Source organism: Eriocheir sinensis, chromosome 15, assembly GCF_024679095.1.
Source record: "Eriocheir sinensis breed Jianghai 21 chromosome 15, ASM2467909v1, whole genome shotgun sequence".
NCBI classification, from domain to species: domain Eukaryota; kingdom Metazoa; phylum Arthropoda; class Malacostraca; order Decapoda; family Varunidae; genus Eriocheir; species Eriocheir sinensis.
The window spans coordinates 13964361-13991912 of NC_066523.1; the positions used below are offsets into that span (position 1 = coordinate 13964361).

Genomic DNA, 27552 nt, shown 5'->3' on the forward strand with positions numbered 1-27552 from the left:
CTAATTTGATGATTGCCTGCTCGTGTTCATTGTTGCCATAGCGCATATTTATGAAAATTGAAGTTAGCGAGAAGTAGTTATAGTAATGTGTACTTTGATGATTTTGACACCGCTGAACTTAAATGTTTCAGTCATTTGCTTGCAATTGAAAAGCAGCATCTTGTATTTTGCCGCAGGTATGAAATAAATACTGTGAGTAGAATTATTATTATTATTATCGATATTTTGCTAATGTTTGTAACAAACATTAGCAAAACATCGATAATTCAGACACTATCTTCACCGAGCAAGCTGGAGACCCACAGCTCTTGTTCTTCTCGTTCTGATAGCACACACAAGAAAATTTAAAACCAGATCAGTGTCCTGTGCACGCTGGAACTCTGCAGTCATGAAAAATTAATGCTATCGTTCTAATCTGAAATTATTATCCTTGTTCGCCAGCCTAATACACTAGAGCAGTGGTTCTTAACCTGGGTTCGACCGAACCCCAGGGGCTCGTTGAGCCAGTATCAGGGGTTCGGCGAAAGCTCTCCGGAACACACTGCAATTTTGCAATTGAATTTTAAGCCGGTTTTCTTTTATTTTTGTATTAATTAAAATTAGATTTATTTTTTGTATTATCTAAATATACTCGAATTTTAAAGCTATTTTTCTGCATTTTTGTATTTTTTTTTCTTCTTTTTTTTTTTCTTCATACTTGAGGGTTTCGCTTACTGTGCGGAGGTTTTCGTTAGGGTTCAACGCCTCTGAAAAGGTTAAGAGCCACTGCACTAGAGAGTGAATATATTTCTCTAACATAGCATTAAGATAATAGATAAAACGAAGCCAGTAACTACCCAATGACCCTGACTCCTGTACGTAGGTGATGCCGAAGACGGTCGTGCACCAAGTCGCTAGGCAGAGTTGTGCTTTGCACCCGTGCCACTGAGGCGTCTTGGTGTCGGCACATTGGTGATAGACGTTAGTTAAGTTATCTAAAGGAAGATGAGGTGTGGCACAAGTTGCTATGTTAAATGTTTTCATGATTGTACAAATGCCACATTGCATTGTTTTGCATTGCATTTCTATATTTATATAAGTATTTAGCTGATTGTCATGTAATTGAAACGAAAACATAATTCTTATTGTAACCACGTAATTACCTAGATGCTCTAAAAAAGCGTTTTATCCCGTTTTCTATCACTAGCTTACATGAGCGTCTGAGAGAGCCAATCAGAGGCCTCCACTGGTCAAGCCGTCACAGATGAGATGTCATATCAGCTTCTTGGGTGAAAAATGTAGGACAAGCATTGCATGGTGTCATCATAAACCCATCACGGTTGTATTTTTCACATAAAGGAAAACTAAAAGTAGAGTGGTTTGTAATAAATGAGCAAAAAGAACGAATATGCTTCGGGGTTTATCTTGTGATTCATGAGTCGATGTTCAGAGATTCGTAGGGATAAGTACGAGGCTAGTGCAGCAGTAAAAGGGACGCAGTTCCTGGCTGGCGACCGGGGGAAGGAGGCGGTTCTGCGTGTGGTGCTTGTGTTGCGGTGTTTTACGTGTTGTGGTGTTCCCAGGGTGTGGTGGTGGTTGTCCTGTTGGTGGTACGTGACTCGCCTGCAGAACCATGTGGGAAGGGTCGTATGTGTATCCTCATAACTTTATTTCTTGAGTAATGTTAAACAAATGTGTATTATAAATGTCAACTAATTTCCTGTTATTGTATTGCAGCGGTCGCAGTCCCGAGTTGGTTGACCCACACAAGTGAGACTGCCGAGATGGCTTGTCATTGTGCCTCGCAGGTCGACTGACGCGACGGTTGAGTGAAGGTATGCAGACCCCTGATACTCTTATCAGTTATTGCCTGACTAGTTTTTAATGTTTTGTAAGATTAGCCCAAGTTGTGCTTATTACAAGTTTTGAGAATTAGTAGATACTTTTGGATAGTGTTAGTTGCAACTAACTGGTGAAAGATGGTAGTCGTTTACTCCATCTAATTTGAGGGTAAATATGGAGATTCGCTACGCACCTCCAATATTGCCTCCACGAGAATAATAACCTTTCCAAAGTCTTGCATACTGTTGTACTAAACTAGTTTTACCGGCGCATAATAGGGGGGCTGCACCCCCCCTGGTTAGGAGGGGGGTCGAGGGGGGCGAAGCCCCCGGTAGAGGCTACTTACTGAAGTGCCGTGCCCCTGCAGACGTTGGCGACCATGGACTGCCACACCTCTCTCGTTAATTGCAGCAGCTGTCCCCTCCCAGTGTGCCTCCCAGTGTTCTCCCGTTTCCTTCCATCCTCTTGTTGCCTCTTCTCTGCTCCCTGGGATTCTCTTCTTCCTGTTATTCTTCCATTCCCTTCTCTCCTTCTTCATCCAACAACAACAACTCACTGTTTTTGCTCATTTACCAGTAGCTCTCATCCACTCCATCCATTCTCCTTAGCACTTCATTTGATGTCCTCTATCCACGGATATTTCAACACAACTTTCTTTAGCAGCACATTCAAGGCTTTCAGCTTTTTTCCTCTTTTTTACTAATCGTCAGGGTTTCTGATCCGTACATCAAACACCGACACACAGGTTTTAACCGCTCTACTTCTTGTTCTTATTGACTTCATTTCCAGGGGCTTTGTGAAAGTTGTTAGCACACAGCACCTCGGCTACCGAGAGAGAAGCTGGTTCGTTCGCAAGGAGGAAAAAAATTGGCGGCTTTTCCGAAAACCCACGCCCCTGTCTTAATCGGGGGTTGTGTCCCGTTTCCTGGGATATGTTTCCTTCTATAATTCCTTCCCCTTCTGACTCTCTCCGGCATATGACCACAGATGTTGCGCCGACTAAACGAAACCTTCCAACTTCCTCCTTTTCCATTGCTATCTTTCTATTTCGTTTCATTATTGCTTCTCCTGTACTTATATTTCTTCTGCCAGTAAACTTCTTCACGCTTTCGTACATCACTTGAGTATCCCTACTTGCCAAGTCTTCTATCATCACATTTACCCACTTTTCCTTTGCAGCAGAATATCGTCTTTTTACTTATCCGTTCAGTTCTCTGTATCTTACTGCATTCCTATGCTTAAACGCCCTTCGATCTTCCATCAGGTCGAGGATATCTTCTGTCATCCACGCTCGTCTTGCTCTTCTTTCTTTCCTTGGTATTATTTCCTCAGCCACTTCCACATATGCTTTTTGTAAGCATGTCCATTCATTTTCTAGTTTATCATTAATTTTCCTCCAAAAGAGCCTCATCTATTTTGAACTGCTACACTATGTCTTTGTCCTCCTTCCTTCCTAAGTTCTTTTAAATTCATTTGGGGGTTTTACTTTTCTGTATGCTTTTTAAGTTTAATCTAGTCACTGCAATCACTGGGATAAGTTTTGCAATTATCGAGTTTCTGAACCTTTTATTTATAGTTATGTAATCTATTTGATTTCTATAACTGTCTCCAGGGCTCTTCCATGCATACAGTCTCCTTGGATGCAATCGGAACCAGGTGTTCGCGATCATTTGACTATTTTCCCCGCACCATTCAATCCACACATCCCTTCTGTCATCAAGTCCGAAAGGGCCGACTGTATCTCCCACTCTTCCTCTTCCCACTTTCGCATTTAAGTCTCCCATAATCATTATTATTTCATGAGCCTTACATTGTTGTTTTGCAGAGTTCAAGTTGTAATAGAAATGATTTATTTCCTCTTCGCTACTTTCCGTGGTAGGTGCGTAAACTTGTATAATATTGACATCAATGGGGTTTCTATTAATGTTCACCAGCAACACTCGATCTGATATCGCCCAGTATCCAACTAGGCTTGCAAAAATAATCTTCGTAAGTATTACCCCCACACTCCTTTCATCTGTGGCTCCACCCGAATATATAAAACATCCCTCATCTCGTTAGAGGTTTGGTTATGTAAAGTTCGATTGGAGTAGTTTAAATATGCTCCCCCACCCAAAAACACCGATTTCCCACGGGTCCCCCAAGATCGTTAGGGGAAGGGGATTAGGCTTTTTCTTTACTTTTAAGTACTTGCGCCTTCATATTATGGTTGAGGGACATGTATTTCGTCCCTTAACTATAATATGGAGGCGTAATATCGTATTTGAGAATTAGTAGATACTTTTGGATAGTGTTCCTTAGTTGCAACTTGGTAGTCGTTTACTCCATCTGTATATCTGTCATTTTTTCCCCCCATCTATATATCTAAGTCATTTTTTCCCCGTCGCATCGCTAATGCTGAGCTGCCGGGTAAGCTGCCATGTTCTCCAGTGACCTCAGTACACCGCAAACACACAGTACCCTTGAGAGAAAATTAAAAGTATTTATTGCTAGCGTTCATTGAATAAGTCATGTTCTCATTCGTTCTGTACACCATGGCTGTAAGTATTTGATGGTACTGCACTACTTTGGTTGTACAGTATCATTTATTATGCTCAAGCATGTAATAATTAATGGCAGTGGAAATAAGCGACAGTTTTTAAGAATGGTAGCAATAAGTTATTTGGTTTCGCTTTTTTTTTACACTGACTGCGGCGTACCCTTGGAGAACGTGACAGTTTGTCATGGCAGCTCCACCCTTTTGAATCTTCCAGGTGTGCGCGCACCCAGCCATCGCACACCTGCGCGATCCAGACTTACCATGGAGTGGACCTTGACAGCGCCAGTGTGGGCCACCGACTTTTACCTCTACTCCACCCGGTGTTCCCTCCATTCCCTGGCGTGGAGGGGCCACCTTCCAGTACCTCTAATGGACTGGCGGTGTTTTGCTGGTTAATGATTGTGTATGTAAGAGTTCGAGAGACTTTCTTTTTCTTTTCTTTTTTTTTAATAAAAACTTTGGAGAAATACCATGGCACTTATTCCCCGGACGGTCTTTGAAGTATTTTAGTAACAGGCGATAAAGGTCTCTCTCTCTCTCTCTCTCTCTCTCTCTCTCTCTCTCTCTCTCTCTCTCTCTCTCTCTCTCTCGCTCTCTCTCTCTCGCTCTCTCGCTCTCGCTCTCGCTCTCTCGCTCTCTCTCTCTCGCTCTCTCTCTCTCGCTCTCTCACAGGCCGCTTCACATCGATAATATACCATACATAAGGGGAGATGCTGGCCGAGTGGTCACCGTGCGGGTTGATAGGTGGTCTCCTGGACAGCTTGTGGGCAGTCTTAGGCCACTCGGCGGAGACTGAAATATCCCAGGTGGTAGGTGGACAGATGAAATGAAACCGACTATAGTTCCTCTAAGAACACCCACAGCTGCTACCAATCCCTTCTAGTGCTACTGTGTCACTTTACTGGACTACTTAAATATCATAATCCTACAACTACTGTGTCACTTTACTGGACTACTTAAATATCATAATTCTACAACTACTGTGTCACTTTACTGGACTACTTAAATATCATAATTCTACAACTACTATCATTATCCCATGTCCAACGACTCTGCTGTCTGGAATCATAACACAGTAATGATGTTGAATCAAGTTGCTGAACCTTTGTACATTTATTAACATTCAATATCAAATACACTTACATTGTTTTAAATAGGCATTCACTTCTATATACAGAGCAGATTTCGTTCAGAAAATAAACATCTTTGAAGACAATAGAGAAGAGTAATGAAAGTAAGAATCTTTAAATGCTTTGCATCACAGATGAGAGGCACGACTTGAAAATTGATACAGAAGATTTGGTTCACCTCAGAAAAAGGACGGAAAGTCATGGATGGTACTATAAAGAGTTCACACACACACACACACACACACACATATATATATATATATATATATATATATATATATATATATATATATATATATATATATATATATATATATATATATATATATATATATATATATATATATATATATATATATATATATATATATATATATATATATATATATATATATATATATATATATATATATATATATATATATATATATATATATATATATATATATATATATATATATATATATATATATATATATATATATATATATATATATATATATATATATATATATATATATATATATATATATATATATATATATATATATATATATATATATATATATATATATATATATATATATATATATATGTCTACACACACACACACACACACACACACACACACACACACACACATAGGCAAGGGCAAACAGAACATATTATCAAATAATAAAACTGTACAATGTCTGACAGTAGATTTCAGAAAAGAACGTTTCACACCACAAACATCCACCAACACCAATGATCAAGGGTAATTTAAAAGTTATCCTTTAACAGTGGTGACACAAAGACCATGTTGACAAATGCCTCACACTATTAACCCAATGGAAAGTCACACAATTGAAAACCTACACAGCAAAATGCAACCAAAAGCTACCGCTACGGTTCTCCCAGCAGCAAACTGTTCCAGGCATTACATTAGATACCCTGTGCTGAAGGAAACGTGACTTCCTTCATTTAGGTCATGGTACACAAAACATGCATCTCCAAGGCTATCTTATCCCTATATATCTTGTACTTTCAAAGGGTTGTCCTTGCTGTTTTCAGCACTGAACTACTCATTTTCTGTTCCTCTGGATAAGGGCCAACTGGCGAGAGCGTTATCAGCACCATCTTTTACATGAAAGGGTGAAGCAATAGATAACGCGTGCACAGCGGGTAAGGACAGGGTGAGAAAAGTAAGGCAAGCTGATGAATATATTAACGCCCCTCTCTCTCCTCTGGACTCTCCTCGTGAAAAGATTAGCGAACACGGACATGGCTTCCACTGCAACCATGAAGACACGAAAAATTACTATCCACACACAAAGTTGGGTCTGAAGAGTCAGTTTTTTCATCTCACGTCCTACACATTGTCTCTTATTGGGTCGTAGCACCCGTAACGCAACACATTCCTCACCATACTCATAACTGCGTAATCAGTCGTTTATGCTTCATAAGCAAACTAAACAAACACTAAATCACCCACACGCCAGTTAAAAAGAATCAGGTTATCCAGTCACCTAACTAGGGCGTGTCCTCCAATATGTACGCACCATTCCGATTAGCACTCACTGCAGGAAAGAAATGTTTGAGGGTTGAGCTGAGGCATAAAATGAACTTCAGCACTGTCATTATAACGGTTCATTAACATTCATCATTCGACAATAGTTTATATTTTATGCCTCAGCTTCCTTTTCCAGAGGATTTTATTTCTTTGGGGTACAAATTGGAAGGGTACGTACAAATTGGCAAATTTAGCCTAATACAAATAAAACGAAATTAATAATCGACACAATTCCGTCAGAACACTGGACACACAACGATGCCCATCACATTAACAAGGCGGCTTCAGGCTGACCAACCACCTGCTGCTCTCGGGGCTCGAGTCCCGTCGTACATGATGCTGATGATGACGAAGATAAAGGTTTGATGGTGATGACGATAATGACGATGATGACAATGGCGATGAAGACAGTGATGATGAGCCAGCAGGACAGTCCGCAGTTCTCTTTGCAATTTTTTGCTGATGCAGTAACAAGTGAATCGTGGGAGGCAGCCTAAAGTCGTGCAGGAACATACGTTGGGTGGAACGCTTTGGTGTATCAGACTATTCATTAATGTGGCAAAAAAAGTAACGAGGTTTGAATACCATATCGAGCACGGGAACCGGAAACGTCGATACACACATGGTTTTACACACAAACACGCCTGCTATTTGTTTTTACACGTTAAAGTTAAGACTCAACTTTCCAGAATGCAATCTCTTCCATAATAGTTATTACTTTAGATTATCAAACGCAGCCTGTGACCTAATACTATTTCTTACAAGATATCAAACGTGAATCCGAAAACCACCAGGATGCAAAACTGTTTGGACATGGCTAAGAAGAGATGTTAGTTAGGAGTGCAATAACTACTACAGGGAACGTGAGGGTTAGAGTTAAGACCGATAGATAAGGGGCAAAGAAACCGGAGGTAAAACAATGATCTAATAAGAAATAAATAGGGGAACTAGGTTAGGGAAGAAGGAAGGAAAAAGAGTACTGAGGTCACCCGGCTACCGCATGATAAGTGGGGCGAGGAGGAGTACGGAAAGGAAGTGCATGCTAGCCTCGGAACGCCTTGCTTCGCCCTGCAGCACAAACCCTGAAACGTAAGATAAATAAAGTCCATTACAAATATATGCATGGCTCAGTCAAGCATGTTACTTCCCTATGCATGGCTCAAGTCTGTTCCTCTTCTCTGCATGGCTAAAGGCTATTCCCCTTTCCTACATGGCTCAGCTAAGTCTATTCCTCTTCTCCGATTCAGCTAAATCTATTCTCATTCTCTGTATGGCTCACCCAAGCTTGTTCCTCTTCTCTGCGTGGCTCAGTTAAGTCTATTCCACTTCTCTGATTCAGCTAAATCTATTCTCATTCTCTGTATGGCTCAGCTAAGCTTGTTCCTCTTCTCTGCGTGGCTCAGTTAAGTCTATTCCTCTTCTCTGATTCAGCTAAATCTATTCTCATTCTCTGTATGGCTCAGATAATTCTGTTCCTCTTCCCTGCGTGGTTCAGATAAATCTATTCCCCTTCTCTGCATGGCTCAGCCAAGACTGTTCCTCTTCTCAGCATGGCTCAGCTAAGTCTATTCCTCTTCTCAGCATGGCTTAACTAAGTCTGTTCCTCTTTTCAGCATGGCTCAGTTAAATCTATTCCTCTTCTCAGCATGGCTCAGCTAAGTCTATTCCTCTTCTCAGCATGGCTCAGCTAAGTTTATTCCTCTTCTCAGCATGGCTCAGCTCAGTCTATTCCTCTTCTCAGCATGGCTCATCTAAGTCAGTTACTCTTCTCAGAATGGCTCAGCTAAGTCTATTCATCTTCTCAGCATGGCTCATCTAAGTCAATCACTCTTCTCAGAATGGCTCAGCTAAGTCTATTCCTCTTCTCTGCATGGCTCATCAAAGTTTATTCAACTTCTCAGACTGGCTCAGCTAAGTCTATTCCTCTGCTTTATATGACTCAATTATGTCTATTCCTCTTCTCTATTTAGCTCAGCTAAGTCTATTACTCTGCTCTGCCTGGCTTTATTATTTGCCAGTCTTGAGTTAAACTATTATATGGATGGTTTTGTCCTATGCTAACCTGCTCTATTTCTGTGCATTACTTTGTCTTGTGCTAAGCTGACTTTTCTCGCCATTAGTCTCTGTCGTGGTGGTAGACTATCTTATATGCGTGGCTGAATTACTTTAATCTCCTTATTACTCTTCACTGAATGGCTCTATCCTGATGCCCATCTTATTTTATTCTCTTTCGTTACCCTTTGTGCTGAACTATTACTCACCTGTCATGGAGTGGGAGCGCGGCTGGATTGTAGACTGACCAATGAAATACACTTATAAACTTAATGGGAAAAGTGAAGTTTTCATTCTCGAAATTGACGTGAACAATGTGTGAATCTGAATGACGTCAATCACTCCTATCATATTTTTCATTCTTTTTTTTCCATTTCGGCCTCCCTTTTTCACACCTATCTTACCTATTCCCATCTGCCATCCTGCCTGCCTACCTACCATCACGCGACTGACGAGGTTTACTCACCTTGGGAGCCGAGTGGGAGGCCTGAGCTCTGCCCCGCCAGGACTCTGAAGGTCTTCTCGCTGCTCTCCCAGTACAGCTGGGGGTACGACGCCACACACTTCACCTGCAGCAGCCCCAGTGGCACCATACTGGGCTGCAGCCTGAAGTGCAAACTCTTGTGACTTGTCTCGAGCCCCGAAGTCTCGTTGACTAGCACCTGGTTGAGGTCCTCCCACTCCGGGTCAACCTGCATCACACATGAGACTCAGACACCAAGTTCAACTAAGCAACAGTGTTGCACCTCTGTTGCACTGTTGCTCTCCTCGACGACTGACTGCTTTATCTGCGTCATATTTTTACCACTAAACATAATTACTATAAGATAGTGCAAATATATAATTATTGCATAATATCCCGATTATCAATAATTCACTGAGATAGTCCCGATACAGAATACATACTAGATTTATGAATTAAGCTGCCTGGAAGTATATTTACTCAATAAACCTGCGACCTGTTGATAAAGCTGCTAAGCCAAACCATAGCTGATATTCCTGGCCAGTTTTATATGTCCTCGATAAGTTGGCAAAATTCGTTTGAGGAAGACTACTTTCCATGAAAATCAATGACCAAAACTTGCTCTTATGAAGGAATCTCCCGAGAGTAAGCAAAGATGAGTCATCTCCGCATGTACATTATTTATACTAAACAAAAAAAAATTACACACACACACACACACACACACACACACACACACACATTAAACATCGGTAGCTAAAACACGCACACCACTACGGCATCGATATACTAGTAAAAAGTGGGTTAAAAGAAACACTAACCTAGTAGTTCGTTAAAACACGCGCAATGCTAGGATATCAAAATATGAGTTAGGTTGGAGAAAAAAATAATCTAATCCTGAGCTATTTTTCGCGTCGAGTAACAAAAGCTCTCATACACAAGAAGACTGGCATGCAAGCGACACACTAAGGATGTCACGCAGGGGGCGGGACTCACAGGCTGGTCATTGATGTAGAAGGTGAGGCTGGGAGCTGGCAGGGCATCGTGGGAGGAGCAGTTGATGGTGATGGTCTGGTGCAACTGGTAGGGGATCGCCTCGTTGCCCTCGATCCGGGGGCGGCTGTCAGGTAGGTCTGTGCAGAGAGGAGAGTGAGTGAGTGATTGAGTGAGCGAACAGACATGTGCAGCGGGTGATGGTGAGTGAGTTAATGAGTGGTAAATGGGTGATAAGTGAGTAATTAAACGACTTACTGCTGGACAATGACTGATTAAATGTACTTATGTCACACAAAACCAAAGTTAGTCATGCTGACCAACTTTCTTAGTAAAGTCCGTGTAGTCCAAGAGGAGTGGCAAGATTAGTCACGATGAGTAACATTGTTAGTCAATTTATGACTAAGTGACTACTAAAGCCGAGTATGGCCTTAGTCAAAGTAAAATGACTAACCTCTTCGTACTGGTCATTGCTTTTACTAACCGCATTAGTAAACTGGACCAGAGGTGTCAGTCAGATAAATGACTAATCACTTAGTCATTCTTATGCAGATGACTAGTCATTAGTAGCCTTGTATGTATGTATGTATGTATGTATGTATGAATGAGTGAACAATAATGATAAAGATGATGATGATGATCGCTTTTTTTCTGCACCAGAAACACTAAAACACTGGTGACTTAACACTGCTGTGGACTGTAACACACACACACACACACACACACACACACACACACACACATGCACCTTCACAAACACACGCTTGCTTCATGTTATAACAGCGCCATACATCAAACGGCAATCAGCTTAGAAAACTATTCTGTATGTTCTCTGTTATTCATTTACCCTTGACGATACACTTAGGTCTTTAACATTTATATGAATTTCATACTGTTGGCCCACATGAAGATGACATGGACAAGGACCACGATTCTTTTAGGTAGTTCTTTATACCCAATTACTGCGATTATTATTTTATTGGTCATAAACCCATTGTATTTAATTACCATCACACATCCACCAGCAGCAACCACCACCAAAATACGCAAAAGCGGCAATAATTATGCAGTGGTTGCTCCTAAACCAATCTGTTATCCTTCTAAACTAAAGTAATCGAGGCGGTTGACCGAGATGAAAACCATGACATATTATATCTAGATTTCAGTAAACGGAGGTAGGAAGGAGGAGGTAAGAAGACACCAACCGAACGGGCGTGAGCTACTCCCGGTGAGGATATATGGGAAGCGAGGAGGGTGCTGAAGCCCTTCAAAGACCCTTCCCATGTCCTCACTAACCGTTTCCCTTTTGTCTCATCAACACCAGAGAGCAGTTCAGCATGCTCTCTAAAGACAGTTCCTCTCTCTTTCTACACCACACTACATTCACACAACACACACACCTTTTCCCAAAATTCAAAATTCAAAATGGCGAAAAACAACACTGCCTCGGAGTCCCCGCCTGGGGGGGGGGACCATAAATTCCCCCAGGGAGGACTCCCCTTCTGGCTGCCGACTTGAGAGGTGTCCTGATAACTCCTCGAACCTCCTCCTTATCAATTTCTGCAACATTCGTGGTCTTCGTTCTAATTTTCATTCTGTGGAACACCATCTCTCCTCCTCTAAACCTCATCTTCTCTTCCTCACCGAAACACAGGTTTCTGAGGCTACTGACAGCAACCTCTACTCTGTTCCCTCCTACTATCTCTATCCTAAATTTCAATCCAAAGCTGGATGACGGCATCACTTGCTCTCGTGCCCACGACCTTGACTCTTCTGAATTTTCCACCATCTGGCTAAGACTTCATTGTCATTCTATTACTAAATACATCTGTGCTGTTTATCTCTCACCTAACTTTACTAACTATGTAAAATTCTTTGACTATTTGAATTCTAAAGTGGAGCACATCTTGACTCACTCTCCCTTCGCTGAAATCTCCATCTTGGGAGATTTCAATGTTCACCACCAGCTTTGGCTTTCATCCTCTTTCACTGACCAGCCTGGTGAACAACCCTACACGTATTCCCGACCATCTCTGAGACAGGCCCAACATTCTAGACCTCTTCCTTACTTCTAATCCTTCTGCTTACTCTGTCAAACTGTTCTCTCCGCGGCAGAAGGAACCGTGTGTCCTTCAATGCCTCAAAAACTCAATATCTCCACCTATCAACTCGACACAATCTTCCAAACACCTATCCCCTATTCTTCGACAACACTCAGCTATCACCATCTTCAACACTAAACATCCTCGGTCTATCCTTTACTCAAAATCTCAACTGGAAACTTCACATCTCTCTCGCTAAATCAGCTTCCTCGAGGTTGAGCGTTCTGTATCGTCTCCGCCAGTTCTTCTTCCCCGCGCAGTTGCTATCCATATAAAGGGGCCTTGTCCGCCCTCGTATGGAGTATGCATCTCACGTGTGGGGGGGCTCCACTCACACAGCTCTTCTGGACAGAGTGGAGTCTAAGGCTCTTCGTCTCATCAGCTCTCCTCCTCCTACTGATAGTCTTCTACCTCTTAAATTCCGTCGCAATGTTGCCTCTCTTTCTATCTTCTATCGATATTTCCACGCTGACTGCTCTTCTGAACTTGCTAACTGCATGCTTCCCCCCCTCCCGCGGACCCGCTGCACATGACTTTCTACTCATGCTCATCCCTATACTGTCCAAACCCCTTATGCAAGAGTTAACCAGCATCTTCACTCTTTCATCCCTCACGCTGGTACACTCTGGAACAATCTTCCTTCATCTGTATTTCCTCCTACCTACGACTTAAACTCTTTCAAGAGAAGAGTATCAGGACACCTCTTCTCCCGAAATTGACCTCTCTTTCGGCCACCTCTTTTGATTCTTTTTTAGGAGCAGCGAGTAGCGGGCTTTTTTTTTATTATTGTTTCCTTTTTTGGTGCCCTTGAGCTGCCTCCTTTGTTGAAAAAAAAAAAAAAAGCGTTCGACAAAGTCCCTCATCACTGGCTCACGGCTCACGGCGTAGATGGGAAAGTCTTGAACTGGATCAGGGCGTGGCTTAGTGGTAGAAAGCAGAGTGCAAATCAATGGTAAAAAATCTCAATGGGGCAGTGTTACGAGTGGAATCCCACAAGGGTCGATGCTGGGTCCGCTGCTTTTTATCATTTACATCAATGGCTTGGACACAGGAATTAGTCGTGCTGTGAGTAAGTTCGCAGATGATACCAAGATCGGTGGAATAATCCAATCAAACTAGGACGTTAGCGTTCTCCAGGATGAGCTTGACAGACTTTATGATTGGGCGGGGAAGTGGCAGATGGAATTCAATATCGGGGAGTGTAGTATTCTGAGTGTAGGTAGGAATAACCCCTCACATAATTACTCCTTAAATGGCACTTCTCTAAACAGGTCTAGGTGTGAGAGGGAATTAGAAGCCTAGTGAGCACTGACCTTCGTCCAAGGACCTAATGCATTCAGGCTAAGAATCGTGCAAACAGGGTACTTGGTTTCATCTCAAATAACGTAAGCAGTAGGAGCGCTGAGGTCATTCTCAAAATTTACTTAGCTTTAGTTAGACCTCAACTTGATTACGCGGTCCAGTTCTGATCACCCTACTATAGAATGAATATCAAGATGTTAGAATATGTACAGAGAAGGATGACAAAAATGATTCACGGTGTGAGAATCTTGCCCTATGAGGATACTCTTCAGCATTTAAATCTACACTCTCTAGAAAGGCGAAAGTTGCGAAGAGATCTTATCGAGGTCTATAAATGGATGAAGGGCTTTAGAGACACAAATTTGGCCCGTCGCTGCTACCGGGTTAATAAAGGGGATGTCAGTAGGGTGCTGGTAGTAAAAGAGCCAGGTAGGACATGTAGCAGTGGTCTCAGGTTAGACAAACTCAGATTCAGCAAAGACATAGGCAAGAATTAGTTCACAAATAGAGTGGTGAATGAACGCAACAGGCTTAACAGTCATGTTGTGGGTGCCAATGCCATAGATACATTCAAGAAGAGTTTGGATAAATTCATGGATAGTGGGGTAAGGTGGGGTTAGGATATTAGGAGCTGTCTTGTATAGGCCAACCGGCCTCTTGCAGGCTCCTTACGTTCTTATGTTCTTATGTAACCCAGACGAGCCGGGTGATAGTTAATTCTACGGAGCTAAATTGCGCAGGTTACTTATGGTGTACTGGAACCTTTTCATGTATGTTTGCACGAGTATGAACAAAGGTTACCGGGAGCAAGCGAGAGAGAGAGAGAGATTTACATAGATTTACATAGAAAATCAGACCACACAGACCCCATGGTCCAGACTTGGTGGTCTGTCCTTAAACCTAAGTGATTTTACATTAATCAGAAGACTCCAAAACGTTGCACTTCTACTCTAGTTGATATTAAGTTGAAGGAAGTGATGGTCGAGCTTATTTTTGAAGGAGTCAATCGTGTTACACTGGACCACTGATGGTGGAAGCTTATTCCATTCTCGCACTACAACGTTGGTGAAGAAAAATTTTGTGCAGTCCGAATTTACTTGTCTACATCTGAGTTTTACGCCATTGTTCCTCGTGCGCAGACTGTCATCGATCATAAACAATGTTGATCTGTCTACATTCGTGAAACCATTAAGTATTTTAAAACATTCGATCAGTTTTCCTCGGAGGCGACGTTTCTCAGGAGAGAACATGTTAAGGGTAGAAAGCCTTTCTTCGTAGGATTTGTTGCGCAAGGAAGGGATCATTTTAGTTGCCCGACGCTGAACACCTTCTAATTTAGCAATATCCTTTGCATGGTGGGGGGACCAAAACTGTACCGCATATTCCAAGTGGGGTCTGACTAAACTGTTGTAGAGCGGGAGTATTACATCTATATTCTTGAATACAAAGTTTCTTTTAATGAAGCCCAACATTCTGTTCGCTTTATTTGCTGCATCGATGCATTGCTGTGAGAATTTGAGGTTTGACGCGATTTTGACCCCCAAGTCTTTGACGCATTGAACGCTTTTGAGTTTAACGCCGCGCATTTCGTATTCGAACTTCTTATTCCTCGTTCCAACTTGAAGGACCTGGCACTTGTCTACGTTAAAGGGCATCTCCCATCTATCCGACCAAGCTGAAATTTTGTGCAAATCCTCTTGGAGGCTTTGCCTGTCTTCGTCAGTGAGAACCGAGTTACCAATCTTTGTGTCGTCTGCAAATTTACTAATGCGGTTATTGAGTCCAACATCCACGTCGTTGATGTAAATAATGAAGAGCACTGGGCCCAGGAGAGAGAGAGAGAGAGAGAGAGAGAGAGAGAGAGAGAGAGAGAGAGAGAGAGAGAGTGTGTGTACTTCATGCACGCGCACTTCATCATTCGATGTTTTTTCCTTTTCAAAACTGGCGCATGAATAACATCGACGCAATTATTGGGTACATCAGGAAATAAAAAAATAAAAAATAAACATATCCCTCTCTCCACCATGACATTTAAAAAAACATCGCTGCCCGCTACACACCCACGCATTTACGCGCTCGTGCGAGCGAGCGAGCGCGCGCGCACACACACACACACACACACACACACACACACACACACACACACACACACACACTGCAGAGACGCTGGCAGGTAATCACTGAAGAAATCTTTACAAACACCAAGCGTCCAAATACAGACTGACAAAGTTATATCAAATTTAGGAGCCACAAGATTCTCCCCCCAAGACAGCAACATCTCTCAGCACCACCTCACTAACACTCACCCACGACTGTCATGTCCGCGGTGGCGAAGGACGTCTTGAACTTGGGTGCCTCTCCTGATATCTCGCAGCGGTACTTCCCTCCGGCGCTCACCGTCACATTGCGTATCCGGACGCGCCCTCGGTGTGAGTCGCGGCTGTCCACCTCAAAGTGCGGCGAAGGGAAAGTCTTGATGGCGGGGGTCTCCAGGGGTGTCCAGCGGTAAAACTCCTCGCCACTGACGTACCATTTGAGGGCGTACACGTGGTCGCCCTCGTCCTTCCACTCGCACTCCAGCCAGCCGCCGTCACCCACAGCAAGCGGCGTCGGCACCTCCAGGCGGGTGATCTTGATGGCCCAGGTCACCCCTGTGGAGGCAAAACAGCTGTGTTACTCAAACGTTGTGTAAGGCCTTTACATGTTTAAGTAATAATGATAAAAATTATGATAACATTTTCAAATTAGAACATTCTTATGTTACTACAGATATAAAAAAAAAAGGTGGCTGTGTGGTTAGCGTACCGGTGTTTTTTCAGTCACCGCCTAGTGGCCTAAGACTACCCACATGCTGTCCGGAAGACCATCTATCAACCCGGACTCTAGATACTCTCCCTAAAAAGAGGCTCAAAGATGGGCTCCGGGGGCAGCATGAGCCAAGAAAGATGGTACCACTATAAACACTTGCCTGCGCCATACCGGGCTGGGCAGGCCCCACCAAGAAAGCCTTCCTGGGACATGGGCAGAAACGTAAAAAAAAAAAATTCTCTCTCTCTCTCTCTCTCTCTCTCTCTCTCTCTCTCTCTCTCTCTCTCTCTCTCTCTCTCTCTCTCTCTCTCTCTCTCTCTCTCTCTCTCTCTCTCTCTCTCTCTCTCTCTCTCTCTCTCTCTCTCTCTCTCTCTCTCTCTCTCTCTCTCTCTCTCTCTCTCTCTCTCTCTCTCTTTTTGATTGGATTGGATTGACGGATTGCACCTTTCTCCCATCGGGGCAGCCAGACTCGGAAGGCTCCTCAACGAAGCAGTGCGTGTCATCCGAGCAAAAAACGAGTCACGGCCACGTCCCTCCACCCCGCCCGTGTAAATAGACGCCGTGCATCGCAACAAACCCGTAACCGTGATCCCGCAAGTACCACCACCTCTATTACCAAGCCTCTAGATAACTTTAAAATCCTTAGTTTCAATGCGCGTAGCCTAAGACACAAATTTGATGAACTGAGATGTCTTGCTTTAACAGAAAATTTTGACATAATTGCTATAACTGAAACATTTATCGACACCACAAATATTGATTTAAGTTCCGAATACAACATAGATGGCTACAGACTCTTCAACAAAGATCGTGTAAACCGTAGAGGCGGTGGCGTCGCCCTTTATGTCAAAAGCTATTTGCAACCCACTGACAAAACACCGGGAAACAGTAACGTTGAACATTTGTGCGTGCGAGTAAACATTGCAAAAGTCAATTTAAATATATCTATCACCTACAGACCTCCCGGGCAATCACTCGATGACGACCTTGAAATGTACAGCGTCTTAAGGCAGTCACTTAATAACAGCGACTCACTGATATTAGGAGACTTTAACCTCCCCCATATCGACTGGGCGACACTGTCAGGTACAGAAGGCGAGTCACAGAATGATCGAATTTCTAGAAGAAAATTATCTAAGCCAAATGGTTTCTGAGCCAACTCGACAAAATAATATACTCGACCTTGTTATAACGACCCAAGATAACCTTGTCAGTAGTGTCACGGTAGGAGAACACCTCGGTTCTTGCGATCATAAATTAGTGCGCGTCGACATTAAAGCTCAATCATCAGTGACTGAAAATAAAGTAAAGGTGCCCAATTTCAAGAGCTAACTTCGTAGAAATCCGACAAAAACTAACAGAAATACAACTATCAGATGACGGCAACGTAGAGGAAGCCTGGCTAAGCCTTAAAAATCACTTACTCACTCAGCAGAACACATTCGTCCCCTTGTGCGAGAAGCGAATTAACATTAATAAAAGCCCACCGTGGTTTAATAGCGAAATTAAACAATCAGTCAATGAGAGAAAATTGTTTTACAGGTTAAAGAAAGAACAAAGCACGCCCGAGAACATTAGACTTTATAATGATGCCAGGCGACGAGTAAAAAGACTGGTAGGTCAGGCAAAGCGTAGATATGAAGAAAATATTGCAGCTAACTGTAAAAATAACCCGAAATCTTTCTTCAGTTACATAAACAACAGAAAGGCGATCAAAAGTGGTATTGGACCTTTAACAAACAGCGACGGTGCACTAGTGACTGACAGCCAACACATTGCAAACCTCTTAAACAATTACTTTTCCTCGGTGTTTAATACTAACAGTCTTCCTCTCGCTACCACCAACACCAGTGCTATTGTAAATCTCGAGCATGCATTGCCTAATTTTGAAATAACAACGGATGAAGTCCTTAAAGCTCTCCATTCACTTAAAACAAATAAAAGTCCTGGACCTGACAAAGTATATCCAACTCTGCTAAAAGAAACGAAGAGCGAAATACTCTCCTCCCTCACAACCGTATTCAATATGTCCTTGCGACAAGGCATCGTCCCTTCAGATTGGAAAAAGGCTAACGTGACACCGATTTTCAAGAAAGGAGACAAAAAAGTACCAGGTAATTACAGGCCCATTAGTCTAACTTCGGTTGTAGGTAAGCTACTTGAGGGCATAATTAGAGACAAAATTGTGAGTTACCTTGAAAGCCACTCATTGATTGGGGACTCACAACATGGCTTCCGAAACAAAAGATCCTGCCTATCAAACCTATTAACCTTTTATAACGACCTCTTCAATGTTTATGACGTAACCAAATCACTGGACGTAGTCTATCTTGATTTCCAGAAAGCGTTTGATAAAGTCCCGCATCATAAATTACTTTACAAATTAAAGCAAATAGGTATTGACGGTCAAGTAAACCAATGGATCGCGAATTGGTTGAGCAACAGACAACAAAGAGTAGTGATTGACGGATTTAACTCAGAGTGGGCGCCTGTCACTAGTGGCGTCCCTCAGGGCTCGGTCCTTGGCCCAGTGCTCTTCATTATTTACATCAACGACGTGGATGTTGGACTCAATAACCGCATTAGTAAACTTGCAGACGACACAAAGATTGGTAGCTCGGTTCTCACTGACGAAGACAGGCAAAGCCTCCAAGAGGATTTGCACAAAATTTCAGCTTGGTCGGATAGATGGGAGATGCCCTTTAACGTAGACAAGTGCCAGGTCCTTCAAGTTGGAACGAGGAATAAGAAGTTCGAATACGAAATGCGCGGCGTTAAACTCAAAAGCGTTCAATGCGTCAAAGACTTGGGGGTCAAAATCGCGTCAAACCTCAAATTCTCACAGCAATGCATCGATGCAGCAAATAAAGCGAACAGAATGTTGGGCTTCATTAAAAGAAACTTTGTATTCAAGAATATAGATGTAATACTCCCGCTCTACAACAGTTTAGTCAGACCCCACTTGGAATATGCGGTACAGTTTTGGTCCCCCCACCATGCAAAGGATATTGCTAAATTAGAAGGTGTTCAGCGTCGGGCAACGAAAATGATCCCTTCCTTGAACAACAAATCCTACGAAGAAAGGCTTTCTACCCTTAACATGTTCTCTCTTGAGAAACGTCGCCTCCGAGGAAAACTGATCGAATGTTTTAAAATACTTAATGGTTTCACGAATGTAGACAGATCAACATTGTTTATGATCGATGACAGTCTGCGCACGAGGAACAATGGCGTAAAACTCAGATGTAGACAAGTAAATTCGGACTGCACAAAAATTTTCTTCACCAACGTTGTAGTGCGAGAATGGAATAAGCTTCCACCTTCAGCGGTCCGGTGCAACACGATTGACTCCTTTAAAATTAAGCTCGACTGACACTTCCTTCAACTTAATATTTACAAATGTTGAAATGCAAAGTTTTGGTGCCAACTGATTAATATAAATTCACTCTGGTTTAAGGACTGACCACCTAGTCTGGACCATGGGGTCTCTCTCTCTCTCTCTCTCTCTCTCTCTCTCTCTCTCTCTCTCTCTCTCTCTCTCTCTCTCTCTCTCTCTCTCTCTCTCTCTAAATCTCTCTCTCTCTCTCTCTCTCTCTCTCTTCTCTCTCTCTCTCTCTCTCTCTCTCTCTCTCTCTCTCTCTCTCTCTCTCTCTCTCTATATATATATATATATATATATATATATATATATATATATATATATATATATATATATGATTACATCTACCAATCTATACATTTTTTGCCAATTTAAATATTTATATTTCTTCCTTTGCATCAATCATACCAGAAAAAGTTAACTCTCCTGAACCCCATTACATCCTCACAATAAAAGACACATTTCTTCGTGTAGTGACAATAAAACTTCAAGAATACAATAAATCAATTAGAGAGTTTTCACACGGTGTAACGAAAATTAACTTGCATATTTCAACACAGCGCGACGATTGGTGCACGGCGGGGCAGCTTCTAATTTTGTCCTTAAAAAGCAGCTTAAAGGGAAGTGAAGGGAGCCAAATGAGAGAAAGGATGTTGCTATTGTTGTTGTTGCTATTATTATTATTATTATTATTATTATTATTATTATTATTATTATTATTATTATTATTATTATTATTATTATTATTATTATTATTATTTTTATTATTACCATTTCCAATATTATTACTATCATTATTACCATCGCTATCTATTATGTTTTTTTTTTTTTAGTATATATTACTACTACAATTACAAAAAGAACAACAATTACTACTACTACTGCCACTACTACTTCTTTCATTACTACAGTTACTTTTAATATCATAAGATGTTATTTTTTTCATTATTATTATTATTATTATTGTTGTTGTTGTTGTTGATGATGTTGTTGTTGTTGTTGTAACTATTATTATTATTATTATTATTATTATTATTATTATTATTATTATTATTATTATTATTATTATTATTATTATTATTATTATTATTATTATTATTATTATTATTATTATTATTATTATTATTATTATTATTATTATTATTATTATTATTATTATTATTATTATTATTATTATTATTATTATTATTATTATTATTATTATTATTATTATTATTATTATTATTATTATTATTATTATTATTATTATTATTATTATTATTATTATTATTATTATTATTATTATTATTATTATTATTATTATTATTATTATTATTATTATTATTATTATTATTATTATTATTATTATTATTATTATTATTATTATTATTTTACCAAAACAAAGGCAAATAGCAGAATACTACTGAGTATTTCATGTTAAATACATTATCTGCGGTAGCGTTCACGGAAGCAGAGAGGAGGAAGAGGAGGAGGAGGGGGAACGAATTGACTGACAAGATAATTAATTAGTAGATATGGAGAAGGAAATAAACTGGAAAGCATCTGATTAATCTCTCGGTAATGTGTTAATTCTCGCGTCAAATCTTATGATGCAGCTGAGGTGAAACTAATGTGTCGATAGCAAACAAGTACTAGACACACGCAGCGTGGGGGAGAGAGGAGGGAGGAAGGAGCGGAGGAGGGAAGGGGAAGGGAAGGAAGGAGCGGAGGAGGGAGGGGGAAGGGAAGGACGGAGCGGAGGAGGGAGGAGGAAGGGAAGGAAGGAGCGGAGGAGAGAGTGGGAATGGAAGGAAGGAGAGATAGAGGGCAAGTGAAGAAGGGAGAATGGAAGGAGAAAAGGAAAGAGAGGAGAGGGAAGAAGAAAGGAGAGAAAGAAAGGAGAGAGGGAAGAAGGAAGGAAGGAAAGGAGGAAGAAAGGAAGGAGAGAAAGAGGAGGGAAGGAAGGAAGGAAAGAAAGAAAGAAAGAAAGAAAGAAAGATATGAAAGAAAGAAAGAAAAAAAAGAAAGAAAGAAAGGAAGGAAGAACGGCAGAATCTAAAGCATCGAGAGTGGCTTGAAGTCGAGGAGGGGAGACGGAAGGCGGTGAGGTGAAGGTCATGTCGCCGGGAAAACTCACTCAACCTTGAAGAGAAAAAAGGCGAAGGGAAGCTGATGGGTGGGGTGAAGATGTTGTTGTGTCCGTCTGGTCTTGCTGTTCATACTAATTGATTTTCTTTTCTTTTTGTCTATATGTGTATCTTCCCTAATGCATGCCACTTAGTATTCAGGAAAGCACACGAAGTCTTTTAGTAACCCACCTCAGTCCATCGATCAAACGGACTCCACACAGCTCATATGCGCCTCTTCCCTGCGTGAGATGAACACGAGACGGGAGAAACACAATACCTGTCTGTCCGTCTGTCTTCACCTTTACATTTTTATCTGACATTTTGATATTTTCACTTTTTTTACCCCCCGACGTCCATCCACCAACAAGTCAGTCTTCCTTCCCACCACCACACACACACACACACAAACACACACGCATACACAAAGTTACGGCTCATCTCTTGTTTTTCGGTCTGTCTGCTTGTGTGTTTGTCTGTCTTTGTTGATCGTCTACTCGTCCTTGCCCTATATGTCTGGCTATCAATCTTTTTGTCAGACTCGTGTTCGCCTTCTTTCCTCCCTTTCTCCTCGCTACCAACCTGCCTAAATTTGTGTTTCTCTTTTCTGCCTCTCATCCTGTCTACCTACCAACTTACGTGCCTGTTTACCTATACCTACCTATCTACGTTCCTATTTTCTTGCCTGCTCGCGTGCCTGCCTACATTCTTGCCATCTCCATTCGCTCCCGCCTGGCCGCCTCGTCGACCCTCTACTCTGCGGTTCGACAGAGATGAATTTCGTTTCGCTTCATCAGGCGCGCCAAAACTGCTCTCATACGTTATTGTAATGTGACAGGTAAAATACGTATTACCTCCGCTAAATAATGTGACTTACTCGAGTATTAATAATAATAATAATAATAGTAGTAGTAGTAGTAGTAGTAGTAGTAGTAGGTGATTTAGTGCTTGGTAGTATTAGTGATATGGTTGGATGCCACAGTCATTAGCGAACAGAGTTGGGGCTAATGACCTCCAAGCTATGGAGCCCTCCATGATTATGTGTCGGAAAAATTAACATGGGTGGAGGTATCATTTATGTTGTAGTAGTAGCAGTAGTAGTAGTAGTAGTAGTAGTAGTATTTGTGTTGAAATGGTCGAACAAATGGTGGGACAACAACAACAACAACAACAACAACAACAACAACAACAACAACAACAACAACAACAACAACAAGAGCGATAACAATAATAATAATAACAATAATAATAATAATAATAATAATAATAATAATAATAATAATAATAATAATGTGCACGAGACAGTAAACCAGCGTGGGTCCACAAACAGCCACAGAAAGCAACAGCGCCGCTAAAATTCATCAGGAAATTAAACACCATGAAGTGCTCTAATGTGTACAGCACGTAATGAATATTTATGTGGTCATTTTGCGTTCGAGGCTACCACTGCCACGACTTCGTTCACCACCACCACTGCTCCACAGCCACTAAGCCTCTCACTCCAACCTCCACTACTCCACCCACTACCCTAACACAATCTAATCTTCTCCACCACCACCACTACTTTGTCCTCCACCACCACCACCACTCCACAGCCACTAACCTTCCCACCCTCCATCCTCCACTACTCCAACCACTACCCTAATGCACTCCAGTCTTCTCCACCACCACCTCAACCTCCTTTCACCACCATCCCACTACCATCACCACCACTACTTTGTTTTCCTCTACCACCACCACTCCATAGCCTCTAACCTTCCCACCCTCCACCCTCCACTTCTCCACTCACTCCCCTAATATACTCGTCTTCTCCACCACGACCTCAAGCCTTTTCCACCACCATCCCACCACCACCACCACCACCCTTCTAACTTGTCCATCCCTCCACGATCACCCGTTCACCATCACCGTACCGTCCCTTCCACCCATGCTTCAGCCCTCCACCCTCCACCACCTAGCCCGGTCTCAGCAAGTCGAGGCTTTGTTCTGTGCTGGCCGCGAGGAAAAGTTGTCGTCCCCTGCCTGTGTCACATCCTGGCCGTGCTGAGGGGAGTAAGGGAGCCTAGGGTAACGCGCGCTGGGGTTCAGATTCTGTTTTCAGGTGCAGGTTTTCGGTGGTGCGTTGCGGGTAAGCTGGATTTTGGGGTAGCGGCAAAATGATGGTATGGTTAGATTCGCGTCGCGGGGAAGCTGAATCCTAGTGTAAGGGAGAAACGACGGTAGGGTTTGATTTTAATCCTACAGCATCATGAATCGGTAATTTCTCGACCCTCTTACTCCATTCAATCGCACATGCCAACCCTCACTCTCCCCTCTCCTGAACTATGCAAACTTGGACACACAAACACGTCAATTGAGGCCCCCGTAGTCGCTCCATATCGCCGTCACTCCTCTTCTACGCTATCTAACATCCTTCTGCTTACACTCCATCCGCCTCTGTTTCGTTCCTCCTGCAATGGCTACTCCCCGCCTCTCAGCCACTCCTTCCTCGCCCTCTTCGTCGCTCCAAAGGGAAACGCCCCCTCCATCAAGTTAATTGTGATGCACTTCGTAACCCTTCTCTCTGAAAAACGGATTCGGGTTTTGTTCATTAAGATTTATGTTGCTTTTACCGGTGTATTAAGCTCTTGCGGGCCCATCCCTCACCCTCTCGCGCGCTGGAGTGAGCAGAGATAACAGATGAAGACTGAAGTGCCGTCATGACTCTCCCATCTCTTATCTCGACGCTGCACTTAATCGCCATTCACACACACTCCATTTTTATTGGCATCGAGCCTCCCTGTCGCCTCGCCGCCACAGCTCACTGAACGCCTCGCATCCCTCAACGACCCATGGGAAACTAACGATTATATTCCCTTATTCCGTACCGTAGAAGAAATATCTATATAGAGGTTCATCAGAAAACGGAAGAAAGAGTATGGAGGTGAAAAAAAAAGTGGAGCAAGAAAGGAAAGGCAGCGGGGGAGAGGGAAAGGGTAGGTAAGGGGCCCTGCACGCCCACGAGGAAGATGGATCAGGACGAGGCAGGTGGTCGGGCCATTACCCATACATACGGCGGCCTAATGGACGAGTTTCCGGGCGCATTTACATACAAGAATAGCGCAGCGGCAGCCTCCGCCTCTGCCGCCTCCACTGCTGCTGCTACTGCTCATGTTCTCCTTATTAGTTTGCTTTTGTTGTCGTTTTCATGCTGGTGAAGCTTGTGGGAGGCATTTTGTTGGTGATTTTGCTTGTTAGTATTGATGATGTTTCTTTTTTTTTGTTGTTGTTTTTGTTGTTGTTGTTGTTGTTGCTGATGTTGTCGTTGCTGTTGTTTTACCTAAGGTGGAAAGAGTGCTGCTATCGTTGCTGTTGCTGTTGCTGGCGTGTGGTAATCCTGTACGTACAAGTAATTAATCTGAGAGTCGCGTTACAGTTCTTCCCCTCCCATTTGGCTTTACGACAACAGGAATGGGTTGCTGTGCATGTTACGTTTATTTCCCTGATGCTTTATCGCCGACACAGACCTAGTAAGTTGCAGCGGCTCACCTGGCGCCAAGACACACAGCCCTGACGACCCGCGGCCCCATCGGCGGAAGTGGCTATTATTCTTCGGAATTACACCCTCCCTGCCACCCACGGCTTGGCACCCGAATCCTCCCTCTCGTCTCTCCTAACCTGGGTTACAAAACAGGATAAAAGACGCAGATGTAAAGATGAAAATATTCCCTAGATAATTAGCAGACATCCAGGACCAAAGCCCCAGCACTACACAATGTGCTGCACTACACAATCTAATCGTCAGCTACTCGAGGTCTTGCTTTCCTTAGTAAAGCCTTGACAGTCATCACTCATTCTCTGGAGCACTTCCTTGGCAGGGATGGAGGCCGTGATGAAACGAGGCACAAGCAGGCGGTGGGTCCCAGGGAGTGAGCATGGCTGGGTGGCGGGTACGAGCAGGGCTGCTGCTCGCTACTCATAGCGCGCCAGACGAAGGTGGTCATGTGTTGCTGTCTGTTAGCACTATTTGCATTGCCTCACAGCCACAACCTCATAAGTAGCCAAGAAAGGAATTTCGACCTCTTCACAGGCGCTCTCAGCAACACCATCGCGAGACATGACTCCTGTTCAATACGGCTGAGAGGTGACCACACTTGAGCTTTGCACGTGATTTTTTTTTTTTTAATTCCTGCCTCTGCAAAACTGCTTATAGTTTACTTATTTCTAATAGAGGATTAACGCCCCATATATCTCATCCCCGGCACATTAGCAGCGAACACAGATCTAAACACAATACCCACATTTTTCGACATCAGTATCAGTAGCAGAAATTCAACATAACAACAATACTCCTGCGTAAGAAGCAAACCCTGGAGGCCTGCTAAGTGTCAGTCCCGTGAAGGGTTGGCGCGGGCGTGGACAAGCTGCTGCGGGAATGATAGATTAAGAACGAGTGAGCACCGCCGCCGCCGCCGCCTTCCCGCACTCCTCACGCCGGCTGGGAGAGCGCCATCATCGCTCAACCTCACTCGGCAGGAAGAAAGAAAATGGAAGAGTAATATATCAGCACAACTCGCAAAACCGGGAATTATTGGAGGTCGGCATGCCATAAATCAGCACAGAGGTGATACATCAGAGTCACGTCACGTCACTGAACGTCGACAGAGAGAAAAAAAAAAAGCAAAATAAAATAAAATGCGCGCGAGGATAACGAAGTCGAGGTACATTTGGAAGCCATTCTTGGCCCTATGACAGCCCTTCACACGCTCACGATTAATGGGACCGAGAGCGTGACAGCTAAAAAAGTCAATCATTTTTGTCCATCTGCTTGACTCTTTCTGTAGCACTCGGGGACGGGGGGAGGGAGGGGGGAGCGATTACCTGGATGGCTGTTCACACCGTTGCCTTCAAATTTTTCTTTCTATGGCTCGGATGAAAGCTCGGCAGGACAACAGACTCGTGACTTCCTTCCTAAACCTCTTCCTCCTCTCCCTTATTCACCATTTCTCTTCTCCCTCATCTTTTCCTTTATCTTCTTCCTCATTCCGTTCTTTCTTATCTTTCCTGCCTTTTCAAAGTTTCTCCCCAAAACCACCAACTCTTCCTACTTATCCCTCTCTTTCTATTGTTCTTCCTCCCGTTCTTCTTCTTTCCTACCTACGTACTACCATGTGACCCCTCCATCTCTTAGTCCTTCAGCCCCAGTACCACCACCAGTAATAGTAGGACACAAGCCCCTCCTTTAGTGCTTCTTCACACCTTCGCCATCCCCAGTTCGTCACCGGCCCCTCAAATTTCCGCCCATTCCATCGCCCTTCACTCACGCC

At 42.8% G+C, this 27552-nt stretch overlaps 1 protein-coding gene and 1 long non-coding RNA gene across 2 annotated transcripts; one reads left to right on the top strand and one right to left on the bottom strand.

Annotated features, from left to right (window-relative positions):
* The first annotated feature begins 1452 nt into the window (after nucleotides 1-1452).
* On the top strand, nucleotides 1453-4829 carry LOC126998931 (uncharacterized). The gene is made up of 3 exons (XR_007753072.1): nucleotides 1453-1589; nucleotides 1717-1814; nucleotides 4575-4829. It is a non-coding gene; the product is annotated as an uncharacterized LOC126998931 (long non-coding RNA).
* A 1266-nt stretch (nucleotides 4830-6095) lies between these two features.
* LOC126998713 (uncharacterized) lies at nucleotides 6096-26741 on the bottom strand. Its single transcript, XM_050860702.1, has 5 exons — nucleotides 26719-26741; nucleotides 16261-16622; nucleotides 10554-10690; nucleotides 9561-9786; nucleotides 6096-8124 (listed from the first exon to the last, which is right to left on the bottom strand). Exons 1-5 carry the CDS (start codon nucleotides 26739-26741, stop codon nucleotides 8036-8038), a joined length of 837 nt encoding a protein of 278 aa, XP_050716659.1. The 3' UTR covers nucleotides 6096-8035.
* Nucleotides 26742-27552: the final 811 nt, after the last annotated feature.

Excerpts from the sequence above, each read along its gene's own strand:
- LOC126998713 (XM_050860702.1), bottom strand. The coding sequence starts at position 26,741 with ATGATGGCGCTCTCCCAGCCGGC. Across the intron at positions 16,623-26,718 it reads ATGGCGCTCTCCCAGCCGGC|CTGTTTTGCCTCCACAGGGG; the intron begins GTGAGGAGTGCG and ends TGAGTAACACAG. Across the intron at positions 8,125-9,560 it reads CCTCCCACTCGGCTCCCAAG|GGTTTGTGCTGCAGGGCGAA; the intron begins GTGAGTAAACCT and ends CTTACGTTTCAG.